A 22,386-nucleotide genomic window follows, 5' to 3' on the forward strand; every position below is an offset into this window, starting at 1 on the left:
TTTCTAAGGATAGCCTGCTATGTCAACTCTTTTCTAGAGTGCTGTGATCATTATTATTATTAATTATTGTAGAAAGTAACACAGCTAGTGTCTGACCAAAGCCTGTACCTTTATTGCCACACCATGCTGTTGAATAGTATTATTATGTATAAATAACTGATGATTTCATACAATAGGAGATTTTTTGGTTTATGAAGGTTTTTGAGGAAATGAAAAATGTTTATGTAAATTTAATAAAAGTTAGACATAAAATTTCATATCAGTATGACTTCAACTTTGTCAAATAAACATTACTTTTAAAAAGATCAGAGGCTGGGCACAGTGTCTTACGCCTGTAATCCTAGCACTTTGGGAGGTTGAGAAAGGAGGATCACTTGAGGTCAGGAGTTTGAGAACAGACTGAGCAAGAGCGAGACTCCGTCTCCACAAAAAATAGAAAAATTTAGCTAGGCTCAGTGGCATGTGCCTGTAGTCCCAGCTACTTGGGTGGCTAAGGCAGCAGGATCTCTTGAGCCCAGGACTTTGAGGTTGCAGCAAGCTAAGATGATGCCATTGCACTCTAGCCAAGGCGACACAGCAAGACCCTATCTCAGAATAAATAAATAAATAAAAGATCGGAAGGAAATATACCTCTGAGTGGTAAAATTACATGTATTTTTCCTGAGTTTATAACTTCCTATACCTTTCAGTTTTTTATAATGAGAATATTTTTTGATCATAAGAAAAAAATTCAAACAAAAATCTTGTTTTAAATAATATGGTATCTAATTGAGTAACTGTCTGCAATATCTACTCATGAAAGATGAGTTGATGAAGACAAGTTAGGGTGGGCCATAGTGTATAACTGCAGCTTAAAAACATTTTTTTTTGCATATGTATTATTATAATACTAGTATTTAACTTTTCTATGATTTAGTATCATTACTCCTTGTCCTTTCAGTTTGAGGGTAACAACTTACACCAGCTGGTTCTGAAGATTTGTCAAGCACATTTTGCCCCAATATCTCCAAGGTTTTCTCGTGACCTACGGTCCTTGATATCTCAGCTCTTTAAAGTATCTCCTCGAGATCGACCATCTGTTAATTCCATTTTGAAAAGGCCCTTTTTAGAGAATCTTATTGCCAAATACTTGACTCCTGAGGTGAGTTTTGAGGTGACTGTTTGGATTTTGGCAGAGATCTTGGTTCACAGGTCCTTGACTCGTGTGTTCGGTTTTAGGTCCTTCAGGAAGAATTCAATCACACGCATATACACAGGGCAAGAGCATCAGCATCTCGACCTGCTGGGAAGGTGGTCCAGGGTAAGAGTGACTGATGCATTTATTACAAGTGTCCCACACAGCAAGTTATCATATATGGCTGGCAACGTTAGCAGGGAAATTCCACCAAATATATTGCACATAGACATTTATAAAAAATATGAACCAAGCCGTGCGTGGTGGCTTATGCCTGTAATACTAGCACTTTGGGAGGCCAAGGTGGGAGGATCTCTTGAGGCTAGGAATTTGAGACCAGCCTGAGCAAAAGCGAGACCCTGTCTCTACAAAAAAAAAATTAGCCCAGTGTGGTGATGCCTGCTACTGGGAAGGCTGAGGCAGGAGGATCTCTTGAGCACAGGAGTTTGAGGTTGCTGTGAGCTATGATGACACCACACACAGGAAGGAAGGAAGGAAGGAAGGAAGGAAGGAAGGAAGGAAGGAAGGAAGGAAGGAAGGAAGGAGGGAGGGAGGGAGGGAGGGAGGGAGGGAGGGAGGGAGGGAGGGAGGGAGGGAGGGAGGGAGGGATCTTCTGAAGTGATGAAGTGCCCTGTGGTAAGGAAGAGAAAATTACTAATTCAACTAATGCTGTGAAAGAGCCCCAAGATTTAGCCATAACCAAATATCTGGACTTACAGGATCAGGAGGAACAGAAAATCCCTCGAAGGAATCTGTGAATCTGTGGTAGGGACATGTTATCCACTGTGATAGAGAAGTTAAAGTCAAGGAACGTTATAAAGGGAAAATAGATGATCCTCTTTACCATTTGGTTTGACTGATGTTGTTATTTACCAGTCTAGACTGAGAATGTTTAGAAAGTAGGTAGGTAGAAGATGAGAGAAAGTGCATTGTCCACATTTCTAATATAGAAAAGATAGGGAAACAAGAATAAATTTTGATGGAGATAAAGACAAACATATTATACAAGACCTACTCATACATCTTAAACAACAATGTGCATGAATGGCGTGGCCTAATAACCCAAGCTTCGATGACTGCCTTTCATGACTTTGACTATTATCCCATGCATATTGTTTCTGTAAATGTCAACATTAATTCCTAATTTTTAAAAGAGTAATGTTATGTGTTCCTAAAAACATATAAAGGAACTCCGGAAAAAATGGTTTTCTCCATCGAAAAAATGCATAGTGATTTTTCATCAGTACTTTTCTCACTGTGTGTGTAAAACATCTCTAGCTAAAGCAAACTTACTTTATGAAATGTAGCTTGTGTTTATAATCTTACACGTATCAATATTAAATGTGTAGACATTTTTAGAAATTGAAATTGTTTTATTTTGGTTAAATAAGTGTCTAAAATACAGAAAGTGAGATTCCAGGAAAAGTGCCCACCAAGGACAAGGATATCAGTGCCAATTAAAAGGAAGGATATATCACATAGAAATGAGTGGAGGCCACCAGCTGGAGCCCAGAAGCCCATATCCGTAAGTCATACTAAACCTTCTGTCTGGTTCCTTAGCTATGGTATATTGACCTATCTGCACATGTTCATGAGGTACCAGCTCATCAATTTAGAGTCCACTCGTTTTGTACTTATAATAAAATCATTCTGTAATGAGCATTAAAGTGGTATTTCATTGGACTTCTAGTTTTTATGTTTCATAAGGAAATATTATATTTTCTTATCAGTATACATTAGTTTTTGTTTTCTTTTTATAATTAAAATTCTTCTATTTTCTTTGAATAAATAAGGACAAGTAATGTAGTAACAGAAAACACTTTGCATTTCATACTCTTAATTTTAACATGTTATATATAATTAAGAGGTTTTTATCATATAATAATTGATCTTTCATAGGGATTCTTCATGCTTAGCAATTTGAATCTACTTCGGCAGCGTTGAATCTTTTAGCTCATGCTAGTGAGCTAGTGAAATGCTTCTGGTATATAGATGATAAATGGCTATTGTCTTTTAATTGAAGAATTGTATTTTTAGAGAAGGCTTATGGTATAATTAGAGGACCATTTGGAAGTATATTTACTAAGTGTTTACTTAACATATGGACATTTTAGAAATTGTGTCGTATAAACAGATTTTAAAAAAACTATTGGTTAAATTATTGCTCTTCATTTAATAAAAAGTAGTTTAACTTTATTAAAGAAATAAGAAAACTATGCCATGATTCAGAATGCTGTGCATCAGACTGGTAGAAGAAAAAAAACAAAAACCCAAAAGTTTTGAGTGTGGAATAAATTAGGAGAATTGTTGAACAAGTTGACATTTTTTCTAATCCTTTGAAAAAGCTTCTGCTGATGGAGTGAAATAAGTGGATTTCCACCACCTCTGACGTTCCCATTACTACTTGGGATTTTAGAGAAAATTTTAAAGAAGCTGTTTATTTCCTTCCAATATTTTTTCTGTTTCTAACCATTTCTCAACAAGTAATTACTAGTACCTTCTTCTGGGTTGTATTCAGGTGAAATTAACAAAACAAAACAAAAAAAACTTCTTGCTTTGAAAGATTCTAAAAATAAACATATAACTTATGCTTAGACTAACAAACCAAATTTGATACATTAATATTTAAATAGAACTATATGAAAGTGTGATTTTTGCAGGTTAATGATTTGACCAATAGATGGTCCAATCTAACATATGTACGATCCACATAGCATTAAAAAGAACAAAGAATATGGTGTGTTACCTTTTTACAGTGAGAACATTTCAGTTTTAATGATTTTTTAGTTTATCCATATTCCCAACTACCAGTTCCTAGGTCTTTCTAGTGGTTTGACCTTTTCTCTTTTATTATCAGCTAAGAAGTAGGCAGAGGTGTCACATTTAATGTTAAATTAACCCTACTTTGCTCTTTAGCAACAGGGTCTTGACTGCCTTTTATATCTTCATTTGTTCTGATTCCTGTCTTCTAGCTCAACTCTAAAATTTATCTCTACTCAGCTCTAAGATAAACTTTTGCTTCCAGTTCACCTCCTCTCATTCTGTTCTGGTTGGAGGAGTGGTGAGGAGCAGCTTGGGGTGGTAACATGCCTGTCACAGCTGTTGTATGACCTTGTGTTTCTCAGGAAGAATGACTCTGAATGACTCAGCATCTTTTTTCCTTCAAGTCCAGACGCCACTTTGCATTTAGTCAATTTATCAGAAACCAAAAATGTTGCAAACCCCCAAATTTGTGAGTTGCACAATAACATTTATTCTCCCATAAAGTACAGTAAGGTATAAACAAGTTTATAAGAAATAGAAAACAATAGTTTATAGTTTCAGATCTTGGGTTGGTGAGGCATACTCACTAGCTAGGTATTTTTCACACCCTAGCCATGACGTATGCATAATTCAAATCCACACCTTGGCAAAATCACAAACTGTATACTATGGTACTTAGACTTCTAAGGTCTTTTTCAACTCTCGGATTCAGGGACTCTAAGATTACTTTACTCTGAAGACAAGTGCAGAGCAAAAACAACAAAATTATGCCTTGAATACCTTGTCTTAGCTATAGTCACTACCAGATTGTCAATGATTATAGATTTGTGTTACTTTTAAAAAAAAATATTCCCTCTTTTTCCCTCAGATAAAAATGATAGAAAGGCCCCAACTTGCTGCCGTGTGTGAACATTATGATTATTATTATGCTCAACTTGACTTGTTGAGGAAGAGAGCCCACGGACCAAGTTATCACTCTGTTCCCCAAAAAGATACTGGAATGGAGGAAAATTATAATCGGGAAGAAATGCTTGGCCCATCTCCAGGTCAATGGTAATACTGTAGTCTAACTTGAGCCTTGGTTCTCTGAGAATATCTTTATATATCAACATTCTTTATTCTGAAATCCTTCCAAATTCTCCTAAAATAAATAATCTAAGGAGAACTTTCCAAATCTTCATTTTAAATCCTTAATCCATAGCTCCCTCCACCTTTTTTTCATCTCAAGTCTGATATAGCTTATCTTCTTATTCATGGAGCCATTTACCTATAGGCACAGATTCATACTCTTGAATATATTATAAAGAAAACAATATACTACAATTTAATATTCTTATGGTAAATTTTCAAAAAGTTTACTCCATAACAGATGTCTGTAGATCTACAATATTTTCAGTTTTTGTTTTTTTTTTTCATACTGATGTCAGCATTCCTGTGTCCAGGATTATTAACTCTTGGCACAGGACTGAAGACCTCTGTTTGAAAGTTATTTTTTGTCATCAAAAAAAAATTTTTTTAATTCAGGGTTAGGAATTTGCTAACTTTGATGACTGTGGTCATTTATTGCTGAAATTTTGGTTGTCATGAAAAATACAAGAGACTATGTGGGAGTGATCTTATTAACAGCAAGTGAAAATTAGGTAAGCAAGAATGATGAAAAAATGATTTCTTCAGAAATGTGTTATGGGAAACATAGATGTTTTAATTTATTTTAACTATATATTTTTAGAGACAAGATCTCACTATGTTGCTCATGCTGGCCTTGTACTCCTTGATTTAAGCTATCCTTTTGCCTTAGCCTCCTGAGTAGTTGGGACTACTGTAGGCACACGCCACCACACTCAGCTAGATGTTTTATTTTTAGAGATACTGGCTCTTATGGTTTTATTTATCTCTGTAACAAATTTCAAATTACCCCCCTGATTATCAAAAGTTAGGTGTTCTGTTAGTTTAAACTGTAATATCCATGTTGGACTCAATTAATGAAGGACATACATTTTACATACAAACTGGGAGCGGCCACAAAACTCCCTTTCCCTTGTTCAGCCACTGGAAAAATATATCTTCCCTTCTTTGTCTAGATTAGAGAGCTGACAAACTATCGATTATTTTGATTACATATGGTTTTATCTCCTGAGCTCTCACATGGAACGGTAGAAAGTTCCTTCTCTTCCCCATCATAGCCCCATCCCACTGTTTCCCAGGATGCTCCTCTAAGGACCAGTAACCCCTCCTCGTTGTACCCCCTCTCCCCAGTTTCCTCTCTCTTGGAGCTCCGATTCCAGGCCATGGGATGGAGGAAGAGGAATTTGTACAGGGTTGGAGAGACAGACCCTGGGGTGGAAGGGTCATAAGGAGGGAGAGAGACATTGTTACACGTATGAATTGGGGTTTTCAGAGAGATGAGTGCTACAATTTAGCCCTTGTTTGATTCAGGCACCATCTATGTGTCAGACACTGGCTGGGAACCTTCACAGCCCTAATTTCTTCTAATCCTCACATCAACCCCTGTGAAATGGTACTGTGTCCACTTTACAAATAAGGAACTAAGACCCAGAGACCTTAACTAGCTTGACATTTCATCATATTTCTAAACTGATGATTAACTTGACTCTAATAAATTGGGGACTGCTTATCATGATATTCCTAAAGGAGTTATTTCTGAAATGATAGTTCTATCTTTGGAGCCTTGGAAGTTATTGGCATTCCAAAACTCTTTATCATATAGTTTATCCTGTGCAGTTTTCATTTAGCAACCAGTGATGACAGAAATTCTTTGCAGGAAATTCTGCAAAAAAAGATGGATATATAAAATGTAAGTATAAAGCTGAAAATGGTTTGACCAGAATTGGCCAGAATTGTGCTGGCAATATACCTTAAGCTTTTGAGATACAGCTAAAGCATCACTTCTTTATTCATTAAGCATTTATGTATCAGCATATCAGGTAAAGTAAAGGGATGGACAGGTTCTGTTCTCAGGGAGCTTAGTTTGTAGTGCAGGAAACAGACATGCAGCCACTGTCAAATCAGGAATGACAACCTGTGCATTAGACACCTACACAAAGCATGAAAAGACCTGGGCATGGGTTTGTTTCCCTCCTCCCAACATATTATAGACTATGGAAGGACAGAATCCTGCCCCAAAGAGAAATTACTGGATCAGAATCTTTTCCTGTTTAATTCTCTCTTATATCCCCAACTGTTACTCTTCTCTTTATCCCTCTTTCCTCTTGATTCTAAAATTTTCTTTTCCAATGTAAATTTTCTGTAACTTTGAATTACTTCTAGAACTTGGAACTTCAAACCATAGGTGAATTGTGAATCTTTATTGCTAAGCTGAAAATCCACTTGTCAAATTGGTGCCTAAGACTCATTAAAATTTCCACTCAAGCTGAACATTCTTATTTCCTAAGGCCTGCTGAGTACCTTCAAAGGAAATTTGAAGCTCAACAATATAAGTTAAAAGTGGAAAAGCAATTGGTAAGTGAAATATCAAATATGGGAGGCAATCAGGAATTTTCTAATAGTTTCTCTGCTCACAGATATTCATGGATCCTTAAGTCAGGGTTCATTCGCTAGAAGGTCAAGACTACCCTTCATTGGTCCCTAGTTTTTAATAGCTAAAGAAAGTAATGGGAACAGGCTTGAATCAGAGTCTCAGAAGGCTGGTTTCTTCCCTGGCTCTATTACTTACTGTGTGACCTTGGGCAGTTCATGCAACTTCTCTGAGCCTTAATATCCTTTTCTATAAATGAAAGTTTTGGAGTAGATGAACTTCAAGTTCCCTTTCAGTGCTGCAGTGCTTTGATTCTATTTTATTAAAGAATCTTCTGCACATTTGAAAAAAGTGACTATTGCATGTTATTTGAAATGAAAGTTAACCTTTGCCCTGAAATACTATGTCAAAATTCTGAAGCTGAGAGAAACTGGATATGCATCACTCTTATTTTGTGTTATCACTCTTTTTTGAACTGCTTTAAGGGTGTAGTTCTATTCACTTACCTAATCTCATGTTCTGGGGTTGCTAAACCTTTATAGAACTTTAATATCACAATTATAATTTACAGATTCAGAAAATGAATCTAGGTAGCATAAAGAAGTAGTATAAAATATCGATTGCTTAGAATAAACAATGGTTGAATTAATTTTTATAAATTGTTTAATATTTCATACTTAAATGAAGAAACTTCTGCTACTTACCATAAAAAACTCCTGAATACTTAGTTTGCTTGGTGATATAATTCTTGTTTATAGGGGAAAGTCAAGATCGAATCAGAAGATGTTTCCAAAATGCAAGTTGCTTTATAAATTATTTCATTCAATAAATAGGGTCTTCGTCCATCTTCTGTGGAGCCAAATCCCAACCAGAGACAAGAGCTAAGAAGTAATGGAGAAGAGCCTAGCTTCCAGGAGCTGCAGTTTAGGAAAAACAAAATGAAGGAGCAGGTTAAAAACAGTCTAATTCCAGGGCTATCATTGTACTCATATGATTGTCTTCTGTACTATCATAGGGTGTTACTTCTATTACATTTCCTACAGTGTACCCGAGAGGGTTCTGTTGCACAAATGCTTGTTGGGCACACTCAATCTGTAAAGCACCATGCTGGGTGTCACAAGGGATACAGAGTTATGTATTTCACTTTCTCAGAGAATGCAACATAGCTAAGTTCATAAGGCTTTTTACCTTGGATTGATAAAATAATTGTCCATCATCATTTATATATTTAGGACTTGTATTAGTTTCCTAGGGCTGCCATAACACAGTACAACCGAGTGTCTTAAAACAACGGAAATTTATTGTTTCACAATTCTGGAGAGTGGAAGTCCAAAATCAAGGTGTCAGCAGGGCCAGGCTCCCTCTGCAACATACAAGGGAATCCTTCTTTGCCTCTTCCTAGCCTCTGGTGGTTCGTCAGCAAACTTTGGTGTTCCTTTGCTTGCAGCTGCGTAACTCCATTCCCTGCCTGTGTCACATGATGTTCTCCTTGTGCAGCTCTGTCTTCACAGGGCCGTCTTGTTATGAGGACATCGGTCACATTGAACTAGGGGCCCACCCTACTCCAGTATGGCCTCATCTTAACTAATTACATCACAGCGACCCTATTTTCAAATGAGGTCACATTCTGAGGCCTTCTGGGGGTTAGGACCTCAACATATCATTTTTTGGCAGGAATAAAATCCAACCCTTAACAGGATTAGCTATGAAAGTGGGACTTGCAAAGTGACTGTATGTCGTTAACACAGTTGGGGCTATATATAACGGTTAGATCCGTATCGCAACCCGCTGTCTCGCAGGGTGCGAAGTACCGCAGCCAAAACACACGGCAGATTATCATCTTTAGGAGCCACAGATTTTCTAATTCTCATTTTGTATGACACATTGTAAAAACTGTAGGCTGCATAGAGATTATTTTTGTGAAGGTATTCGCAAACGTTTAAAGTTTTTGGAATGGGTTTTCTTTCCAGGAATATTGGAAGCAGTTAGAGGAAATACGCCAACAGTATCACAATGACATGAAGGAAATTAGAAAGAAGATGGGGAGAGAACCAGAGGTAAATTCATTCTTCTAGAGGAAACATCATTCTATCGATTTAGAGCTAACTAAATTGAGCTTAAACGTAATGATCTCCTTATAGAAGAGACAAATTCTTATCCTAGAGGACATGATGCAGTCTTCTTTTTTAATAGGAAAACTGTCAGAACTAATTGAAGCTTCACTTAATTGTGGTTTACTGGAGACCTCACAAGGTGATAAGTGTGTCTGAGATTCTCAGCTAGGAAGAGGGGCTGTTATTAAAAATACTTGTTGATTGTCTTCCTCGTGAATCAGTCAATAAGTGTTTACTGAGCGGCTGCTTTATGCCAGAACTGGATTAGATGCAGAAAGTTCATGCCCAGGAGGGGAATAAAAACTAGCATTTGTTGAATTCAACTGTCTGCAGAGGTAAGGTTCTAAGCCTGTATAAGGCCACATCTGAGTCATTCGAGATGATTCTGGAAAATCCCTTGAAGGAGGCACACTGGGAAATTCGTCTTTGCAGCTCTCAGGAAGGTCTCTAGAGCTGGAGCAGATCGCTGCTTCTTCAGAAGAGGTCCAGATGAAATAGCTAGCCTGTGTTTGGAGACCGTGTTGAGTGAAAGACACTATGAATACCCTCAGGACCCCCACGAGAGGCCTGTGGGACCTGAGACGCTGTCTCCCGCCTCACACACACTTGGCGTCACATTCATTGAGTAGAACGGCCGTGCTGCTGAAATAGGTCTCTCTCTCCCCCTGTCCTCCTTGCCTCCACCCCTAGTGCATGCGGACGAATTAATATAAGTCAGTGAGCTTGTGGTACAATTCAGTTGCATATGTCAGGCTGTGAACTAGAGCTTTCACATACGAACTTCCTCTCATTTACCCCCCAGAGTGGAGAAATTAACTCACCCAGAGTCTTCTAGATATTCCAAGGCGGACTGCATAGTTAAATATCTGACTCTGAAGGCCCCTAACTCTTTCTAGCAAATGCATTCTACTCACATGCAGCTGGGGAGATAAGACACACGTGGGAAACACTCACGGAATACAGCAAGCCGGAATACAGCTAACTAAGCCCTGCGGGTGCACAGGAGCCAACCTGAGGACGATGAGCAGGACGCGGGTTTTTTATGGAGGCCGCGGGTGGGTCTGAGAAGAAGAGTGACTGTAGAGAGGCAGAGCTAAGGGGGAGGCCTTCTGAAAGAGCCACGCAAGGGCCCCCACAGCGTGTGCCGGCAGGGGCAGCTTGGAGCTGCCTCTCTCCAGAGCAGAGGCCTGGTCCGCGGTGGGCAGCCTCGGGCCCCATCCGCCTTGTGTTTGAGGCAGGTCTGCGATGGGAAGTCGAGTCCAGGAAGGGTGGGGAGCAGACGCTTCTACTGAGACTGTGAAAGAAGCGTCTGGGGGATACTGAGGCAGCCAAAGGGACAAGGAGCAAAGAGGGCTCTATCCCGCCACTCCCACAGCGCATGCGCCAAGTAGCCTTCAGCACGCACGCAAACCCAGTGGTGTTGACCGTGTATACTTTGTGTTAAAGGAGAACTTGAATATAAGTCACAACACCTACGTGGTGAGGAAGAGTGGCCTGCCCGTCCCCCAAGATGCATCTGAGGAGGACGCTCCCGTGCAGGTAGCAATGGCTGTTGTAAGTCGTGTGTCCTGCCCAGTGAGTTGGCGCTGGCCTTGGTTCTTACCCCTCGCTGTCAAATGGAATCCTGTGGGGAACTTTAAAAAACTCAAATGTCTAGGCTCTGCCCTAGATGGTGTGGGTGGGACTCAGGCATCCTGTCTGCAGAAGCTTGCCAGGTAATTTAGTGCACAGCCAAGTCTGAGAGCTGCTGCTTTGTAGCATGTGCTCAGCTCTCGGGATGGTGGGAGTCCGTGTCTCAGACACATTGGTGGGGAAGTCTGGTGGTCACCGTCTCTTCCATTTCAACCTTACATTTTTGATGGGGGAGGGAGGCCAGGCAGATGGATCTCAGGAGAGATTTTTTTTTTTTTCTGTCTGAGAAAAGATTATAGGATTAGAATGCTAAATGAATTTGTTGATTTCAACTAATTCTGAAAATTATTCAACCTGTGAAATGACTTCATACACAATACTCTTGCAATTACCTGTTTTACTTTACAAGGAGTTGTATTGATTTGTGAAGAAGCCCAACGCGCTTTTATTTTGGCTTAATAAGATTCTCAATGATATGGCCTATACTGGGAGTTAGTGTTATCAATCAACTTATCTAGTTATATAGAGTAATTATTTACATTTTAAATTATATTTATTGTTAGAGCTTGGTCCAGAGTCAACTAGAAATTGGAAATCTTTAACATATTGCAAACTTCTAACATCTTTGGAAACATTCTAAGATGCTGGTAAGATCATAGTCAAACCCATGAAAAGACAGCTCAGATTTTACAGACATTTCTTTCTCTTGTGTTTTAACCTGGTTTTAGCAACACAAAGAAATCTAATACCTCAATGTTAAAAAAAAATCAAATATCTAAAAATAAAGTGTAGGAAAGAACGTAAGCAAATGAGATGCCTTCTCTAAAATGTTGATATCAGAAATTAGGTGGATAAAATTTTGTATGTTTTGTGGAGTAACTTTGAAAGAAAACACACCAAAATGCCAACAGTGTTATTTAGAGGTATTTAGATTGGTGTGGGGAATAGGGGGGATTATTATTTCACTACTTTCTAAATTTTTTATGAGGAGGTTACAGCACTTTTACTACAAAATTGTGTGACAAAATATCTGCTCCTTAGTTCTGTCAGCATGTTCATCAAAATCTTCAAACACAAAAGGCATCTGCTGTTTATTGAGAGCTTATGGCCTCCAGAGGAATCCAATAGCAGATCTGTTTGCAAACTTTTGTAAAGGAAATAATTATCCCCGAATTTGTCCACTTTTTGAATTTAGGTTTTCATTGTCTTATTTGAAGGGAATATGCAGCTATATAATCCAACAGGTTTTTTAAGTCTCTTGTGCTACTTGTAGAGTTTCCAGAATACTGATTTGAACACGTTTACCTCTCTGCTTGACAATCTATGGCAACTCCCTTTTGTGGATAGGGTAAAGCCCATTTTCTTAGCATGGCATTAGCAAGCCCATCACTTAGAATGTTCCAGCCTCATCTCTCACCGTTCCTCCAAACACACCCAAAGATCTAGCCCTCTCAAACTACTTTTTTTAAAAAAGCCCTACATATTTAAAAAAGGCATTTTCCTTTTCTCCTCCAAGCCTTTGAAAATGCTCATTCCTCTACTGAAATATCCTTTTCCTTTCTTCTTTTCTTGCAAAACCCATCATATCAGACTTCTTAGTGAAATTTCTAGCACAGCTTTTTTTTCTCTCTCCCTTAGAATTTCTCTCTCCCTTAGAATGTTCCACAACATTTCTATATACTTCACACACAGCACGTGTCAGTTTGAAGCATTATTAGTTGTTTGCCCTGCAACTTTGGTAAGGGTGTTTTTCAGCCTTGCAATATTATGAAGTGTAAAAACAGGACCGTGAATTACATATCTTATATTTGTGAAGTTGGTTGTCTGATTTGACTAGGTAGCCTGGTTGTCTCAGTTGTACAATAAGTGTCATATTGCTTTATTTTCTTTAAAATACAACAATATCAGACTCCAACCCCTATCCACCACAGTGGGTGGGAAATTCAGCCTCAGGCTGCTGTAGAGTTCCCCATTGTCATGTAGTGGGAAAGGCCCTCTTGGCACTGTGAAGAGTGATGACTGTGTAGCCTTGAGGACGGGGATCTTTGTATTTTTTTTTTTTTTCCCCGAGACGGAGTTTCACTCTGTTGCCCGCACTAGAGTGCCGTGGCATCATCCTAGCTCACAGCAACCTCAAACTCCTGGGCTCAAGCAATCCTACTGCCTCAGCCTCCGGAGTAGCTGGGACTACAGGCATGTGCCACCATGCCCAGCTAATTTTTTCTATATATATTAGTTGGCCAATTAATTTCCTTATATTTTTAGTAGAGACGGTGTCTTGCTCTTGCTCAGCCTGGTTTCGAGCTTCTGACCTTGAGTGATCCTCCCGCCTTGGCCTCCCTGAGTACAGGCGTGAGCTACACCCGGCCTAGGTGGGAGCCTGAAGATGTTTAAGAGTCATTGTATAAAGGTGACATTTAAATTCATAGGCATGAATGGAGACCCCCCTCGTATTGAGGAAGAGAGAAGCAGGGACTGGAACCCTAATAAACCTCAGCATACGGAGTTCATGTCTCAGCTGATCCTTTGAAATTCTTGTCATCCACTTTTGCAGTTTTCTTCTTTTCCTCCTTGAAATTGCCTGTCAGTTTTTAGAGCCCTCCTTCCTTTATCCTGTCATGAGTTGTGTGCTCTTCTTATTTTCTTGATGAAGATCATAAGCCTATTAAGGGAAAGATCCTGTAGTCAAAATTACATTCTTAAATTGGATTGGGTTTGACTAGACTGGACAGGAATGATAAGCATTGTCTCATTATAAAATTTTATCCATTGAAATATTAAATGTATTCATATTTCAAGTTACTGGATATCGTACCCAAGTTTTCAGCAAATTATTATTAACTTTCCTTTACAAAGGCATGTTTTTATTCTCAAATCAATCATCAGTTTCAATCCAGAAATTCAAATCATGTAGACATTCAGTGTTGTGAATTCAGGGGTTGTGAAAGTATAGTTTTTTGATCAATCTTAAATGACAGAATTGTATTTTTCTCTATACTTGCAGGATATTGAAGGCGACTTGAAAGAAATGAGGCTTCAGAACATAAAGGAAAGCAAAATTCCAGAACAGAAATGTAAAGCTAAGGTAGGAAGCATTTTTGCCTTTTGGTTCCATATTAAAAAGCTGGGGAGTCTACACTTTGTAATCTGGGTTGCCTACATGATTTTCCCTGTACTATTTTATGGAATTGCCCTATTTTATGATGTTAGACTAATGGTTTTAAGTAACTGTAATGTCAACTAAAACTGAGCTAGGGAGTTGTAATGTTAAGGCTTTTATTGAATTACCAAACTAAGATTTTTTTTTTCTTGCTTTTTTCCTAGAGAGGGGTAAAGTTTGAAATTAACTTCAACAACCGTATTTCTGATGAAAATACCCTCCAAGAGGAAGAGGTATGCCATTACGTATACATGTCTATTAGTAGGTATGAGAAAATGAGTCTATCTTCCTAGCATGTTCATGAAATTATTCCATGGGCTATAAGAAAAATTTCCTTTAGTATTCCTAGAAGGGTCTTTCTAATGTTTAAATGAGTCTTCCAAATCTTTTTTCTCCTATTTTTAAAAAATGGAGGTTATTTTCTTAGATGGATTATTCCATTTTAATTTATTTTGCTTTTATAAAAGACTATTTTCCTCATATCAATTTTTTATCATAGCCACATTAAAGACATAGTCAACACAGTCAAGAATTAACATATTGATAAACTAATATAAATTCAGCAGGTACCCTAAAACTATGAACATTTATTTTAGGTCTTAATTAGTTATTAATAACTTTGTACAGATCTTTGGTTCAATCTCCATTATGTATTTGGGCTGTCCTTGCCACAGCAATAAATGCATGAATATAGTAAATAAAATCTCATTTTATTTGATTTTAACATCTTTTTCATCCCACTTTTTATCACACTTGCTAATGTCAAAATTAACTGATTTGTTTTTCCATTTACCTTCTCTGAATTCACTTTTTTTTTTTTTCCTTCTCTTTTTTTTTCTTTTGGGAAGGAATGTCATTGGACACTTTTTTTTTTTTTGAGACATGGTCTTATTCTGTTGCCCGGGCTAGAGAGCAATGGCATCAGCATAGCTCACTGCAACCTCAAACTCCTGGGCTCAAGGGATCCTCCTGCCTCAGCCTCACAAGTAGCTGGGACTATAGGTGTGCGCCACCATGCCCGGCTAATTTTTCTATTTTTTGTAGAGACAGGGTCTCTTGCTCAGTCTGGCCTCAAATTACTGGCCTCAAGAGATCCTCCCACCTTGGCCTCCCAAAGTGCTAGGATTATAGGGGTGAGCCACGGTGCCCAGCCTGAATTCACATTTTAGGTTAGTAAAAGTTAAGTTTGAATAATCATACCTGATACTCAATTTTTTCTTTCACATTCTTTATTAGCTTAAAACTTTTTAATGTTATTTCTTATTTTTATGAGCATTTTGCTACATAAAGACTTCATTAGAGTGATGATAGTTAGTGCTCACCTCTATTAAACCTTTAGGCCTCTAAGTGCCCCTGGACTGTGGGATCAGAGAGGAGCAGATCTGGACCTGTTTCTGGGCTGGAACCTGAGGCGGGGTACAGCCCCACAGCTTCAGTGCCAGGAGATGCTGACACTGCCCTGCTGGAATGAAAGAATAGAATCCAGAAATATTTAGCTGCCAGGCTGTTCATTCTTTCTTATTCTGTGCTTCAATATACTTGAAATGTAGTGATCATTTTCATATCAATTATGGAGTATTAGGAGCAGCTTTAGGGATCTGGTTAGGAAGGTTACATGCTTAAAACCAGGGCATGGATGGAAAGACCTGGAGAGTTCTGTGGAATGGAACTACAGTAGAACAATATTAAAGGCAGAAAGTCTGGATAAAACTAAGTTGCCCTATGACCAGTGCTTGTCACTGTTAACAAGGAGAAGAAATGAAAACATTCCCATTTCTAGCTTATTCCCACATAGTTCCAGTTTTCAAACTCTACAGATTTATTTGTTTATTAAGCATATATTGATTACTTACCATATATCTTGCTAATTAGTATTTTTAGGAATATAAAACATTTTTTAAATATTTTTTTCAAAATATGGCTTACTTCTCATGAAACACTGTGGGATTGATTTAGGCAACGGATATACTAAATGAAACTTTGGACTTCAAGGATGGCATGAAGTTTAAGGAATATGAATGTGTAAAGGAGCATGAAGATTATACAGACAAAGCATTTGAAAAACTCTGTTGCCCAGAAGCAGGTATGTGTCCTCTGAAAGCTGTAGATGAGAAGGAACTGTTTACTTAGCAGTCCATCTCAAACTCTGTCCCCACGTGTCTGCTGTGGCTCTGCTGTCACCTGGCCCCTCTGTGCTCCCCCCTAGCTGGGCAAAAACTCAGTCCCTCTTTTCCTGCCCATCCATGGGACATCCGGGGTGTCCACACTCCCTGAGACCCAGCCCTCTGCTCGTGCTCTGCACTTCAGCAGTGTCACCTGCTCCCTCCTGTAGCTTCACCTTCTCCTTCACCTTCTCCCACTCACCAGTCTTTCTCATCGTCCCCTGGAAAGCTCCATGGGCAAGTGCCACCGGCATCTCCAACTCAGCATGTGTAAAATCGAGCTCTTCTGCGCCGTTCTTCCCAAGGACCCTTTATTCTAGTCAATGCCATCACCAGGGTACACCTCCAGGGTGGTTCCCACTCTGAGATGTCTCGGAGTCTTCCTTCTCCTTCATTCTTTCTGCCACTGGTTTGTGGCTCTGTCATCCCAGCTTCAGCAGTGTGGTGCGGTAGGTAACGCGTGGGCTTTGGAGACAGATGGGAGTTTGAATCCCAGCTGGCACTGCCACTTTCTGGTCACGTGACCTTTCTTTCATAAGTTACTCTGATGCCCTGAATCCCAGTTTCCTCTTAGGAGCAGGGGATAACAGCAGTAGCAATAACCACACAGGGTTATTGTGATGACTAAAGTGAGATTTGACATATAAAGTACCTGGCACATACTAGGTGCTTAATAAATGCTGTTCTTTTAATTTTCCCTTTGCTTTCCCCCACTGGATTGCCTTATTCTCTTATGTGACCTCCTTTTCTCTAATATTTGTCCTTCATTCTCTGTCTGGTTGCTAAATTTATCTTGTCAAGATTTGCTTTGATATCAACTGCAGGATAAAGTCCGTTCCCCGTAGTATCACATTTAACACTGGTGGCCTGATCCTGCAGTGACCCCCTTTCCCCTCCCCAGCCTTCTTCTTTCCTTCCAGTGATGAGGGGACCCCCACAGCCTGCTGGGGACCCCGTGTTCTCTTATAACTATGTGAGCATTTACACAGCTGGCTGGGCTCACTTTCCTCTTCCTAGAATACCCTCTGCTTCATATCCCTCTTGAAAAATCCTCATTCAACTCAGCAGGCATTTTATTGAGGGCTGTCTTATGCTACAGACTGTGCTCGGTGGCGGGGACCTCAAAGATGAACGAAAATGGGACCCTACCCTCAATATCACAGAAGTGTCATAAGCAAAAGAAAGGAGGGACAAAACATGTTTTCTGAGCCTGAAATGTTAATCGTTGTCAGAGTGGGAGCTGGTTGGAGTGTCGGGGGTCCCCACTGGGCTCCAGTGTGGGTGATGGATGAAATCATATTTGCGATTGAGGAAGACTGTGCTGGCTGCAGAGTGAAGGATGGCGGGCAGGTGGGCAGGGTCAAGGCTGAAATAGGAGAATAGTCCAGGTGGGAAATGACAGGTGCACGAGCCAAAGCAGGGCAGGGAGCATAGGCGCTGAGCGTGGGGCTTGGGGAAGAGAAGGGGCTCAAGGACACTGCCAGTTTCCTAATTCGTATGCATGAAGCTGTCCCCAACGAAATATACAGCACATAGAGGGCGGTCTGTAGAGGTAATGTAGTGATCTAAGTTTGGAACATGTTGAGGTTTAGGTCTCTATGAGCATCAGCTGGAGATGTTTAGAAGGTACCACCTGTGTCAGACTTAAGGCCTGGGCACATCAGGGCTAAAGATACAGTTTGGCGGCCTTAGCATATCTATGGTATTTAAACCTTGCTGAGGGTCAAGGTACCTGCGCAGAGTGCCTAGAGTGAGAAGGAAATGGAGCTTAGGAAAGAACGCTTGCAGTAGGTAGAAAAGTAGTGAGATAATCCGGAGAGTGAAACTGAAGGAGGAGATTTCAGGAAGAAGGCACAGGAGTTGGCAGTATCAACTGAAAGAGAAAGGCCAGGTTAGGGGGGTGGGATTTGGCCCCTCTGGAGCCCTTATTGGCCTCAGTGAAAGTGGTTAAGGCTCAAGGGGTGAATTCAAAGGTTATCTTTGCATAAGTTTGCTGGAAAGAGGGCAGAGTGGTTTGGCTCTTTTTTTAGATGAAAAGAAAACCCTCCATTAGTTTGATACTGCAAATTGTCTCTCATTTTAATCTGCATTCCTGTAATTACTATTCAGGCTGAAGAATTTTTCCATATGTTTAGTGACCATTTATATTTCTCATGTGAATTATATACTCACAGCCTTCATTCATTTTTCTACTGAAAATAGCGTATTTGTTTTTTTCTTTGTAAGGCTGATTTAAATCAAACCTTTGCCTGTAATACATATTGCAAATGTTTTCCCCAGTTGGTCTTCAGATCTCACTTACAGTGACAATAGCAAATATGTATGTGTGTGTGTATTCACTTAGAAAAAAACTTAACAAGAATTGTGAAGGGCATATGAAGAAAACAGTAAAACCTTACTGAGGTATTTAAAGACCACTTGAATAAATGGAGAGAAATAACAGTGCTATGTATTGGAAATATTCTTTCCAAATAAATATATGAATTTTTGGCAATTTTAATCAAAACCACATTAGAATTTATTTATTTCTGGTGTGAGGAGATCTTAGAAGATTGGATAATCTTGAAGTTTCTTAACCAGCCAAAAAATTTTGAAAAAGAAGAACAGTAAAGGGGCACTTTACCCTTCCAAACATCACAATATATCATAGAAATTATAGTCATTGAAACAATAGGATAGTAGCACCAGAATAAAGCAGTAGGAAGAAGAGAAAGTTTAGAAACAAACCCTAGTATGTATCGTAATTCAGTGCGTGCTAACAGTGACATTACAAGTCAGTGGGAAAAGAAAGGCGTATTCAGATAAATGCTAGTGGGCCAATTCGTTAACAATTTGAGAAACACTGTGAAATCAGAACCCTGTATACTATGATATTTAATACAACAAAACAAATTCCCCCCAAATCAAAGAGTTTATATGTAAAAAAGTTATACATTAGAAATGAAGTAAAAGAAAATATAGGTAAAAAATTTTTTAATAGGGAAGAACTAGCTTTTCAAAATACATAAAAAAATCACAAATTAATAATAGATTCAACTTTAACAATGAAAAGCTTTGGTAAAGCAAATAATACTAGCCCCTGGAAGTGTCATTTTCAATCATTTATCTAGGGTACATAATCATGAATGTCCACAAAAATTCAGGTATAAATGATGTAATCATACAATAGCATTATGTAATCATACAATAGCATTATTATAGTGAAAAATCACTAGCAACGTAAAAGTCCAGCAAAAAAAAATTAGTTACAACACATTCATGAGACAAAATACGGTGTTTGCTTTAAAATGGTTGTACAGAAGACTATTTAAGGGCCTGGATATGACATGTAGCTGATTGAAGAAAACAAGTTATGAGAAGGTATGTAGTATGTGGCCAAATTTTTGTTTCAAAACAGAGCAAAAACTGCACGGAGGGGACACTATATGGACAGTGAGATTATAGATGATTTTTATTTTCTTCTACTTACCAGATTTTGAGATTTTCTATAGTGAAAACATATTAACAAAGAAAGATAACAAGTTATTTTTTAAATTAAGAAAATGAAACAGATTGCATTTCTGCAGAAATTTATTCAAGTAAAAGTTCTCATACATACCTCAAGGAATCTGTCCATATTGTGTCACTAATATTTCCTTAGCATTTAGCTATATGGGCTAGTCAAACATTAATAGTAAAAGTGAAACAATTGTACACCTGTTTATAATTTCAGTCTTGTAAGTTATGATCTATGTTAGAACGAGGGTGGTCATTCTCCAGTTTGAACTTACCAGCTGATAGACGTCTGGGTTCCTAAGAACTGCTTGGTACAGTTAGTCAACACTTTGGCTGCTGTTGAATTAACAAGTTATTTCCTTACACTCAGGGTTTTCCGTGCACGATGCTGTTGCTGCAGAAAACAGGAGGCAGTGGGACAGAGGAGCTCCCCAGACTCTGCTGCAGATGATGGCAGTGGCTGACGTCACCTCCACGTGCTCCACCATGCCTGACGGTGAGTCTGTGGTCAGCTAGCATCAGTTTTCAGCAAGGGAAGACCAAAGCCCCAATACAGCTGTGTTGCTCATCCCACTTCTCAGTACAATCCCTGTAAATTTTGTATCAAACACCTTTCAAAGACATTGTTTTGGTTTCCCCCAACCCCTAGAGAGAGACTTGCCTCCTAATTATCCTAGACCAATGACCAGCCTAGCCACCATATGTAAAGGTGAACAAATCCAGGATGCCACCTTCTTCAAAGTGAGGGAGAATGCATAAGGAACGGCAGGCAACTTGATTTACCTTCCAACACCAGCTCAACAACTCTCTTGCTATTTTGCAGAGGGTCTTTTTTTTTTCACCAATAAAATTCGAATTAAAAGAAGAGCTAGGCCAGGTACGGTGGCTCACACCTGTAATCCCACTGCTTTGGAAGGTTGAGGTAGAAGGATTGTTTGAAGCCAGGAGTTCAAGATCAGCTTGGGCGATCTAGCAACACCCTGTCTCAACAAAACAAAAAATAGAAAAATTAGCTGGGCATGGTGGTGCGCATATGTAGTCCTGCTACTTGGGAAGCTGAGGCAGGGGGGATCACTTGAGCTCAGGAATTTGAAGTTACAGTGAGCTATGATCATGCCACTGTACTCCAGCCTGGGTGATAGAGCAAGACCCTGTCTCAAAAGAAAGAGGAAAGGAAAGGAGAGGAGGGGAGGGGAAGGGAGGAGAGGGGAGGGGAGGGAAGGGGAAGAGAAGAAAAGAGCAGAGCAGAGCAGAGCAGAGCTATGCCTACAAGATTTAGAGAGCTAACAGTGCAAAGATACATACAAGTTGTTTTGTAAGCCAATGCATTATTTAAATGTTAGGAGTCTTTAGGATATGATGATATTTTCAACCTAAATTCCTTTGTTTCGATTTGAAATTCTGACATTGCCTTTCCTTAGAGGGCTCATAGCAACCTCTGGGTGTTATTTTCACAGGTGATAAAGATTTTTATTACTTATTTCTTATGTTCCTCTTGATAACATGGGGCTGAGAGCTAAAATGTATACCTATACCTGTGATGAAAGTTGCAATATGTCAGCATATCACTGAAATCAGTAATGATAGGTATGTGAATTGACTCATAATTCAATAAGACAATGGAGGGAAAAACTCAGCTTGGAATAAGTAAATAGAATAGAAAATTTATCACACCAAAAAATCCAGTTTACAAAGCAATAAATGACTCTTCTACTCATGAGCTATGTGACAATAAGTCACTAAATTTTCTATATTTCAGTTTCTTTATTAATAAAATGAGAAGTGGGATTAGGTTACCTCCAAGGTTCTAACATTCTGTAAAATCTTGTAAAAACTCAAAGAAGCATTTTTATTTTCTATAACAAAGCTTCCTTTTCAGATGGCCAAGTTATTGTGATGGAAGGCATTCCAGAAAATAGAAAACAGTGGCTACACGAGGCGCCAGGAACCTTAATGAGTGTTTTGGCTGCAGCACATCTAACGAGTAGCTCATTTTCTGCCAATGAAGGAGAATTTGGTATGTAGTTTATTTTTAACAACATGACCATTCCCAAGAGGAATTTCATCAAAGATTTGCAAATGCAGAAAGGGGATAAAAATACCTTTAGCCTGGAGAGAGAATTGGGAGGGTGTCTAGCCCTTTCAGACACCGATTTGCTTTGTCCAAGCCTGTTCCAAATGCTCATAACAAAAGACATGAGCTTCCAAGGAGAAGGGTGTAATTTTCTTTAATGTAATCAGCTGACAACTGATGAAAAGTTAAGTAAGTGGGGCTAGTGGCTTTGTAGCTGAAGAACTAGTATTGCTTAGCTCTATCTGACAGTTTATTTCTGACAGCTATTCAGTGGACTCAATTACTATCCTATGGGCAATAAAAATCTATCGTAATA

At 39.0% G+C, this 22,386-nt stretch overlaps 1 protein-coding gene across 1 annotated transcript in view; it reads left to right on the forward strand.

Annotated features, from left to right (window-relative positions):
- Positions 1-20,612, forward strand: part of LOC105881146 (serine/threonine-protein kinase Nek5) — a 40,551-nt gene extending 19,939 nt beyond the window's left edge. Inside the window, exons 9-20 of the mRNA XM_076009438.1 lie at positions 941-1,141; positions 1,219-1,300; positions 2,566-2,699; positions 4,806-4,990; positions 7,351-7,417; positions 8,267-8,383; positions 9,404-9,490; positions 10,994-11,086; positions 14,184-14,264; positions 14,504-14,572; positions 16,296-16,422; positions 20,367-20,612. Coding sequence (XP_075865553.1) covers positions 941-1,141; positions 1,219-1,300; positions 2,566-2,699; positions 4,806-4,990; positions 7,351-7,417; positions 8,267-8,383; positions 9,404-9,490; positions 10,994-11,086; positions 14,184-14,264; positions 14,504-14,572; positions 16,296-16,422; positions 20,367-20,512 — 1,389 coding nt within the window. The 3' untranslated portion in view covers positions 20,513-20,612. The remainder of the gene's footprint in view (positions 1-940; positions 1,142-1,218; positions 1,301-2,565; positions 2,700-4,805; positions 4,991-7,350; positions 7,418-8,266; positions 8,384-9,403; positions 9,491-10,993; positions 11,087-14,183; positions 14,265-14,503; positions 14,573-16,295; positions 16,423-20,366) is intronic.
- Positions 20,613-22,386: the final 1,774 nt, after the last annotated feature.

The sequence above is a fragment of the Microcebus murinus genome, chromosome 13 (assembly GCF_040939455.1).
Source record: "Microcebus murinus isolate Inina chromosome 13, M.murinus_Inina_mat1.0, whole genome shotgun sequence".
NCBI lineage: Eukaryota > Metazoa > Chordata > Mammalia > Primates > Cheirogaleidae > Microcebus > Microcebus murinus.